At 43.2% G+C, this 9,978-nt stretch overlaps 1 protein-coding gene across 1 annotated transcript; it reads right to left on the bottom strand.

Annotated features, from left to right (window-relative positions):
• Positions 1-6,486: 6,486 nt before the first annotated feature.
• Positions 6,487-7,443, bottom strand: LOC116521309 (olfactory receptor 10A7-like). Its single transcript, XM_032235994.1, has one exon. It carries the CDS (start codon positions 7,441-7,443, stop codon positions 6,487-6,489), a length of 957 nt encoding a protein of 318 aa, XP_032091885.1.
• Positions 7,444-9,978: the final 2,535 nt, after the last annotated feature.

Raw genomic sequence — 9,978 nt, 5'->3', positions numbered from 1 at the left:
GTTCACATTTCAGAGTAATGTTATTTATGCTGTAAACTAGCACAACTTAATTAATGCCTATTTAATAAACAGTATTCCTTTGTGATAAAAAGAAGTTTTGTCAGTTAAAGTAGGGCAGAATTTGAAATGGCTGTTGTGAAAAGGGCAAAATTTCAATAAAATTCTGTGCTTTTGCTCAATTACACAATAATAAAAATTGTATCTTTGCTCTTAATAGAATGGCTATATTCTCAATATTCAATCAATTTTGGAATGAATTATTGCTTTTATTTGTGTTAAGAAAAAAATTGTGAGAAACATACCTAGAACTAAATAAGTACCCAAGGACACAAAATTCTTGCAAATTTAAGTTTTCACTATTAAATTTTATATATTCCTCCTATCACCCCCAAATGCTTAAATTTAATTAAATAAGATTATTCTAATTAGTTTCAACAAATGTGGGCTGCAAAAATCTGAATGATTACCACTAGATGGGAAAACATACAGAAAAAAATAGCTCAATTTTTTTTTTGCAACTCATATCTGATAGTCCTAATATTAATATCAAACACAATGAACATGAAGTGATTAACAAAGGTGATGATCCATGATTATCATACATATTACATCAGGAAAAAAGTTATATACAATTAATATATATTGATCCAATTAATGTCTACTTATTGAAAGTATTGTCATTGCCATGAAGCATGTACTGCTTTCCTTTTTTCTTTATTACTGAAATCCAAGGAAACTATATCGACAGCATTCCTTTGGTCCACTAATTTTGTCACATTATCAAAGAATGCAATAAGATTAGTCTGGCATGATCTAACAGAGTTACACTTGGCAGATCATATATATTGAAATATTTGAAAATCTTGAAAGAAAAACATTTTAAAAAGAACATCAGCAGGATAATTAAGTCCAAACAATTATTTTTTTAATTATCAGAAAAAAAAACAAGGGAAAACATAATTCTACACATAACTGCAACTCTGAATTACTAAGGTGACCAGATTTTCCAATTGGTAAAGAGGGACACCATTGACCGGGGGGGGGGGGGGCCTTGATTAAAATTTTTATATTTTGTCAAAAGGTCACACAAGGCGATTATATGACCCCAGGACACTGAAAGCATCATAAATATGAATCTGTTGCCAAATATCAAAATTTTGATCACGTGACCATGAGGATGCTTCAACGGTCGCTAAGTGTGAAAAATGGTCGCTAAGTGTGAAAAATGGTCATCAGTCACTTTTTTCAATGCCATTGTAACTTTGGTCACTAAATGAACTGTTTGAAAGCTAAAGCTAGCTTGCATTATGCTAGCTTACATTTTCAAGAGAGAGAAGCTAAACTCCTTATTAGAATTGAAATAGAAATGAGTAGAGTAGAGTAGAATAGTTTATTACCCAAGTGTGATTGGACACACAAGGAATTTGTCTTCAGTGTACATAAATAAAATAAAATACAATACATTCATCAAGAATCATAAGCTACAACACAGTGATAGTCTCTCTCTCTCTCTCTCTCTCTCTCTCTCTCTCTCTCTCTCTCACACACACACACACACACACACACACACACAAACACACACACACACACAAAATACACAAACACGCCTCCTCTGGATTCAATGGGGTTTAGGAAATCCCCCCACCTCAGAGACTCCCTCTTTCTTTCTCTCTTCCCTCCTCTGGATTCAATGGGATTTTTAGAAAATCCCCACTCCTGTGCACACACTCCCTTTCTTTCTTTCTCTCTTCCCTCCTCTGGATTCAATGGGGTTTAGGAAATCCCCCACCCTCACACATTCCCTCTTTCTTTCTCTCTTCCCTCCTCTGGATTCAATGGGGTTTAGGAAATCCCCCCAAATCCTTTCTTTCTCTCTTCCCTCCTCTGGATTCAATGGGACTTTTAGAAAATCCCCACTCCTGTGCACACACTCCCTTTCTTTCTTTCTCTCTTCCCTCCTCTGGATTCAATGGGACTTTTAGAAAATCCCCACTCCTGTGCACACATTCCCTCTTTCTTTCTCTCTTCCCTCCTCTGGATTCAATGGGGTTTAGGAAATCCCCCACCCTCACACATTCCCTCTTTCTTTCTCTCTTCCCCCCTCTGGATTCAATGGGGTTTAGGAAATCCCACCACCTCCTTTCTTTCTCTCTTCCCTCCTCTGGATTCAATGGGACTTTTAGAAAATCCCCACTCCTGTGCACACACTCCCTTTCTTTCTTTCTCTCTTCCCTCCTCTGGATTCAATGGGACTTTTAGAAAATCCCCACTCCTGTGCACACACTCCCTTTCTTTCTTTCTCTCTTCCCTCCTCTGGATTCAATGGGGTTTAGGAAATCCCCCACCCTCACACATTCCCTCTTTCTTTCTCTCTTCCCGCCTCTGGATTCAATGGGGTTTAGGAAATCCCCCCAAATCCTTTCTTTCTCTCTTCCCTCCTCTGGATTCAATGGGACTTTTAGAAAATCCCCACTCCTGTGCACACACTCCCTTTCTTTCTTTCTCTCTTCCCTCCTCTGGATTCAATGGGACTTTTAGAAAATCCCCACTCCTGTGCACACACTCCCTCTTTCTTTCTCTCTTCCCTCCTCTGGATTCAATGGGGTTTAGGAAATCCCCCCACCTCCTTTCTTTCTCTCTTCCCTCCTCTGGATTCAATGGGATTTTTAGAAAATCCCCACTCCTGTGCACACACTCCCTTTCTTTCTTTCTCTCTTCCCTCCTCTGGATTCAATTGGGCTTTTAGAAAATCCCTACTCCTGTGCACACAGTCCCCCTTTCTCTCTCTCTCTCTGTCCCTCCCTCCCTCTCCCTCTCTCTTTCCTTAAATTCTGAAGCCTGAAGAGGGAAGGGGGCTTGAAAATAGTAAAGATCCTCAAGGATAAATTCTTCTGCTTTTGATTTGCATTACTACAGCACATTTCTACTAAGCTCCTGTAAATCTATGCTTTTGATACACATACTGCTGCATAGCATTCACTAAAGCTGGGTCTTTGGTCCAATAAGTAAAAGAATTTGCAAGCATGTAGGTATGACATATGGTGAGCTCATGTAACTTGAGGCTGCCATTTGTTCCTCTGAAGCCATAGCCATTTCTTCCTCTGAAATCTCTTCTCTTCAAATCAAAGTCCTTTAAACATTATGCCAAGCAAATTGGAGTTCTTCAATTTAGATCCTGTTTCAATCATGATAATTGGCAATTTTTTTTTACTACAACGTGCCCTGCATATTTCATTATCTGGAACGTCATTGGAGGGATCAGGATGGGTCTTCAGCATTTTAAAAACAGGGATGCTGGAGCTAAAAACCTCAGTGTAAAATACTTAGAGCTGGAGAGAAAGAGTTGAAGAGATCCGTGCTGTTTGTGAGCTTGGAAAGTGGGGGATTATGCCGTCTTGGCCAGCCGATCCCCACCCCCACCTCCATCCCCGTGCCTCAAACCCTGTTCCTCCCCTCCACTCCAAAACTCCTCGGGGCAGAAGGAGGGGTGGAGGTAGAAGCGTTCAGTTTAAAAAAAAAGACTGGGGAAAAAAAGAATTGAATTGAAAACAGTAACAAGAGTGACAAAAATCAGAGTATCAAAAAAACCCCCCAACCCAACGCTTTTTTTGTGCTTTTTTGCGCTTCGCTCCAGGATCCAGATGAGGTAGGCTACGGCCGTTCCCAAAATTTTTCCCCTCTCCCTCTTTCTCTCTCTTTCCCCCCCACAAAAAGCAGGACGTAATAGAGCTGTTTCGAGTCCCGATCATTCGGGATCCATTCAGAATCCTCTCGCCGCCAAACTCTTAAAAGCTTTATCAACTCTACAACAAACCCCTTTTTCTCCCCTCTTCTCCCCTCCTTTTCTTCTCTTTTTTTCCTTTCTTTCCTTTTCCTTACTTTTCTTTTCTTTCTCCCGCAGACACACGCCCCAAATTTTTGCTGATTCTTAACCGCCATTGGGGGGAATGGAAAAAGTGGAAAAGGCAATATTCTATCCTATCTGGAATAACACGGGGGATTCTCAGTCATCCTGGAGCTCCCAGGACATCGCAGCAGCCCCAAGTGCGTGGGATTTCAGCGTTTTTCGCATCGGGGCGTGTTGCAAGAAGAGGGAGTGAGCTTAACATCTCAGCTTTGCTGCCCAGCGCTGGCAGAGAGGATGGCTCCCCCCCTACTCAGAGCACCTGAGCTGGGCACCGCGTTACCCCTGCCCTGCCTACTCAGACAAGCTGAGCCTCCCTGGACATCGCAGCAGCCCCAAGTGCGCGGGATCTCGGCATTGGGGCATGCTGCAGGAAGAGGGAGTGAGCTTAACATTTCAGGCTTTGCTGCCCAGCGCTGGCAGAGGGGAATCCCGTCTCGGCCTCGGGTGGCTGCGGCAGAAGCAGCGAGCTTTCCCCACTGCATAGGGATGTGGGGGAAGGGCTCGGGCGCGGGGAGGGGGAAACGGGCATCTGTCAAAACCCCGAATCCTGTCTCAGCCTCGGGTGGCTGCGGCAGAAGCAGCGAGCGTGGGAGCGACACTTCACTGGGAGTGACCTCTCTTTCCCCGCTGCATAGGGATGTGGGAAAAGAGCTCGGGCACCCAGTTTTCTCTCCCCCCCTTCTTTCCTTCTCTCTCTCTGCTCTGGGAAAGGAGCAGCGTTCTGGCGAGCCCCGAGAGATTCCCCCGTTCTCTCTTTCTCTCTCTCTCTCTCTCTCTCTCTCTCTCTCTCTCTCTCTCTCTCTCTCCCGGCTCTTCCAAGCCGAGGCGGCGGGGGCAGGAAGAGGAGTCCGGGGGGGAGGGAGGGAGGAAGGCTGCGGCGGCTGGGCGATGGCCAGCAGCGGCCGAAGCAGGGGGAGGGAGAGCTAGATTTTGGCGAGGCGGCCGTGGGAAGGACCGAGGGAGGAGGAGAGGATGGGGCTGCTTGGGAACGGAGAGGCAGGAGAGCGAGGCGGCTGCCGGCCGTTTCACCTCGCGCAGAGAACTTCCAGTCGTTCCGCCGCCACAGGAGAACCGCAGGGGAGGGTGGCGGGATGCTACCACGCCTCGCAGACTCGCGGTATGGTCGCTGGGAACCGTGCAGCACAGGTGCCGCCACACCGGCAGAAGCTCCGTGAGTCCGGCGGGGGCTGTTTCACTCGTGCAGAGAAATTCCACTCGGGTTCCGGAGCTTCTGCCGGCGCAGCACAGGGGCTGGCTGTGATGCAAGGAGGTGAAATGAACTCCGCAAAGGGGGAGATGGAGGAGAGGAGGGCTGTCTCCTCCCCCCAGTGCCTCCCGATTCCCACCGGTACCAATTCATAACATGATTACTCACCAGTGAGTAACCGCAGCTGCAACCCCAAAAGATGAAATGAAATGGAGACTCACGCAGGCGTGCTCAGCAAAGCGGAGTCCAGCCAATCAGTGAGCTGGTTGGGATGGAAAATTTTCAGCATGTGGCGTGCTGAAAATTTTCCATCCCAGCCAGCTCACTGATTGGCTGGAGTCCAGGCCAATCCAATCAGTGAGCGGCAGGCTGGGCTGGCTTAAATTTGTAGGATAGAATGGAATGATGAGCCAGCCCAGCGAGCTAGCAGCTGATGGGCGGGGGAGCGAGGGAGCTGCGAGCGCCAAAAAAAGCGTGTTTTTTTAAGAAGCGTGCGGGATGCGGGAAAATTTATGAAAAGGCGGGGCTATCCCGCCAAAAGTGGGACGTCTGGTCACCCTAGAATTACTCATCTTTCTTCCAATTTCTTGAATAGTTTGTTTCTTTTGTTCTTTTATAACTTCTTGAGAACATAATTGATTCATAAAGTGAATAGTTTTCAATAAATATTTTTCAAATACTTCTCTAAGAATAGCTTGAATTCATGTTTCGCCATCTTTTTAGCTCCCTCTTCTGGTTAAAGATTTTTTTTGAAAAAAATAAACCAAATCAATGAATAGTTTCTGGCCAAAAAGTTCATAAAAGTCATGCAGTTTCACAGCAAATCTTTCCAAAGCCATAATCCATGGCTACAGATCACTTAAAAATAGTAAAATAAAATCACAAATATCTGTCCTTATGTTTCTCCATCAAAAGTTTTAAAAAAGTTTATTCACACTCCCTTATAGTTTAACAATAAAAAAAGTCTCAGAAATGGTGCAGATCTTCAAAAAGGAATAACAGACTCTGGCTAATAAGAGCTACTTTAACTAATAAAAATAATATCATAAAATATTGTAAATGGAAAGCACTTATTGTCTGTTTGAAAAATAAATAATAAAATGTCTGCATTTTCAACAACAAAGTGATTGCAAGGCCCCACTTAGATGAAGCAAGTTTGAATATTTGGAAAATATACTGTGTAAGATTTAGAGTGCCTCACTTCTTAATACCTTCCTCATTTGAAATGGAAATGAACATAAATTACTGAAAATTTATATTGTAAACATTGATCTCTCAAAATAAAGCACATAGTATTTATTTATTTACAAAATAAAATAAAATAAAATAATGAAAGAAATAAAAACTTTCCATAAAAGTGTTTGCCGGGTTCTCAAGGTAACCTGTTCTTTGCCTTCATTAATTTTCTTAGGGCATCCTTCACTTCCTTGTTTCTCAGGCTATAAATCATAGGGTTCAACATTGGGACGATAATGGAATAAAGCAAGGCAACCACCTTGTCTATATTTTCTGTGTGGTTGGATTTTGGATGTAGATACATTGCACTGGCAGAGCCATAAAACAAGGTAACCACAATGAGATGTGATGAGCAAGTGGAAAATGCTTTATTTTGACTTTTAACTAATGGCATTTTTACTATAGTGAAAAAGATACGGATATAAGAAACCAACACCAGCAGAAAGGGGGACAGTGTGATTAGCACACTTAGGGCAAGGATGGATATCTCGTTCCTTGTGGTATCAGTGCAAGCCAACCTCAGCAATGGTGAAACATCACAGAAGAAGTGATTAATCTGGTTGGGGCCACAATAGGGCAAAGAAAAGATCCAAACTACATTGCCAAGTGGCATTACAATTCCACAGATCCAAGCAGCAATGGCCATTTGAGCACAAACATTTTGGTTCATAACCAGGACATAATGTAGTGGGAAGCATATTGCCATACAGCGGTCATATGCCATGACAGCTAATAGGTAGCATTCAACTGTTCCAAGAGAAAGAAGAAAATACATCTGGGTAGCACAACCTATGAAGGACATAGATTTTGATTCAGATATAATATTCACTAATATCTTAGGGACAGTTACTGAAGTGTACAAAATCTCTAGAAAAGACAAGATTCGTAAAAAGAAGTACATGGGTGTATGAAGGGCTAAATCAATAAAAGTGAGGGTTATAATCAATCCATTCCCCAAAAGTGTCAGGGTATAGACAGTAAAGAACCCAGCAAACAGTAACACTTGCACTCCAGAATTATTGGTATATTCAAAGAAGATGAAGCTAGGTTTCAGGGTTTGATTTTTCAGGCTGTAGTCCCCAATAAAAGTCATCTGAGGGAGAAAATGAAAAAAAAAAGACAAATGAAAATTCTCATTGTGCAGAAGATCACGAGTTATTTCTTTATTTTTTTCCATTTCTTTTCCTTTTTTGCACTTTGTATTTTTTCTGTTTTTCTTTTTGATATTAGTTTGTATTAATTTTGTATTGTTAAATCAATAAATGTATTAAAAATGAAAATAATCTTGCATTCTAATATAGTGATAAGTGTATACAATGTTCAGATATAAATTTAATCTAAATCCATAGAACTATTGTAAACATATATTCTGTTTGAATTTTCTGTTTTTCAAAATGTCCAATGCATGATTGAAGGTAGTCCAGAAATGTCTATAATTAAAATGTAAAATAAATATCCATGGTTGTCCTCAAACAGGGTTTGTTTTAAGCTCACAGTTGTTCAATGGAAATGTATCTATAGAATCAGGATTCTTTATTTCTTCTCCTCTGCAGTGGAGAAAAATCCATTCCCTCAATTTATATTTTTTTAAAAGAACTTTTAGTCCAAGTCAACAAAATAAAAGAAAAAAAAAGATTTACCTCTAAAACAATGAATAAATTTTATTCTGATTCACTGGCTGTAAATATCTTTTCATAAAGACGTATATTCTTTGTCTTGTTGGTACAAAGTTGTTATGATGGTTGTATATCCTTTCTGGTGTAATAGAGAATATGTTTCTGAACAAAAAACAGATACCACTACATCATGGATTACTTGTTTAGCAGTTAGTAATGAGTTATGTCTCATTAAAATCTATGGAACTCTATAGTCTCTAACTTGTTATGAAAAATAATGAGCAAAATTGAAAATACACACAATGGGTACTGAGAAAATGCAATTGGGAATTAAGACTATTAAATGGACTACCTATACAATAGCAGAGTTGGAAGGGAACTTAGAGGTTTTCTAGTCCAACCCCCTGCCTAGGCAGTAAACCTATACTATTTCAGACAAATGGGTATCCAATATCTTCTTAAAGACTTCCAGTGTTGGCGCATTCACAACTTCATTGCTGAGGGTGAGCATGTTGGCCGTGCTTTTTAGGGGCTTTGCCGGACTATTGCTGCTTCGGAGGGAGAGTGGACGATCATTACTACTGGGACTGAGGAAGCTGGGCGGTCGGCTCTGCCTGGTGCCGCGGCAGTCCCTTCGGATGGCTCTCCCTCCCGTATGGCTCTGTCTTCGCCCCGTCTTTGCCCCCCCTCTTCCGCTCTTGCCTGGTCAGGTGGCCCTACAGAAGTGATTCCATCTTTGCTTACCCCCGCTGCTGTGAGGCTTCCCCCTGTGTTCTTTATTTGGCGCTGGACTATTGCTTACTGTGGCATCTTAACATCTGGCCTTTCTTTGCCACAGCCTCTGGACTCCTAGGCTTGTTGGCATATTTCCATTTGACTTGGACTATTGTCATTACTACCATCTTTTGTGACTGCCCTCATGCCATTGCTCCAGACAGTGCTTGTATAAGAAAATCTGTTACCATCTTGGACTGCTCCGGCCGGTTGAACTTTTATAAATTCGCAGAAGAAGAGAGGGGTTATAAGACACTCCCCCATTGGTTTCCAGCTACTTCAACTTTGAACACTAGGAGCCAGCACTAGGACCTCGCATTTTAAATCTGTAATTAACTGCGCAATTATTTTATTCTCTTCCTTTTCTTTCATCTTTTTCTTCTTCTCTTTGTATGGGATATGCATGGGATATGTAAGAGATGAATGAATGTCCCACTTTTTATTATTATACTGTTGTAATTTTCTGTGTTTTAACTTTTACGTGGGGACTGCTTGGGTGAGTGCATGGGTATGTATGATTTGGAGGACCTGGCGGGGGATGCGGGGGCCATGGGGGTGGTTGGGGGGACTAGAGACACGGGAGAGGGTCGGAGTATCACGGTCGTAACAGGGAGGGGCAGATATGGCGGGGACTTTAGGGCGGGCCATTACCGGGGAAGGAGGGTTCCCTACATTACAGAGATCCCTCCTTCCGGCCCTATGAGTCCCACTCCGAGACCAGATGGCGTAAGTAATCAGGACCCTGGACTCAGGCTGCTGTCGCTAAATGCCAGGTCTGTGGTACATAAAGCTCCTCTCGTCCGGGACTTAATTTTAGACGAGAGGGCAGACCTGGCATGTATTACTGAAACCTGGCTGGGCCCAGAGGGAGGAGTCCCCCTTGTAGAGCTGTGCCCAGAAGGATTTCAGGTGCTGCACCAGCCGAGAGCCCAGGGAAGGGGTGGCGGTGTGGCCATTGTTATCCGGAAGTCATTAGCTCCTCGTAGGGTCCCTGCTCCGGAGCTTGCCGGGTGTGAGTCCCTGCTGGTAAAGTTGGACCTCAAGGGTCAAGTGGGTTTGCTGTTAACGTACCTGCCTCCCAACAGCGTTGCAGCAGCCCTCCCCTCGCTCCTCGAGTTGGTAGCCGAGCTGGCAATTGAGTTCCCTAGGCTGATGGTCCTGGGGGACTTTAATTTGCCGTCGCTCGGTGAACACTCTGATGGAGCGCAGGAGTTCATGGCTTCCATGACAGCCATGGG

Source organism: Thamnophis elegans, chromosome Z (assembly GCF_009769535.1).
Source record: "Thamnophis elegans isolate rThaEle1 chromosome Z, rThaEle1.pri, whole genome shotgun sequence".
NCBI classification, from domain to species: domain Eukaryota; kingdom Metazoa; phylum Chordata; class Lepidosauria; order Squamata; family Colubridae; genus Thamnophis; species Thamnophis elegans.
This window is presented reverse-complemented; position numbering and strand designations above follow the sequence as displayed.

Coding starts and splice junctions, on each gene's coding strand:
- LOC116521309 (XM_032235994.1), bottom strand. CDS start 7,443: ATGACTTTTATTGGGGACTACAGCCTGAAAAATCAAACCCTGAAACCT.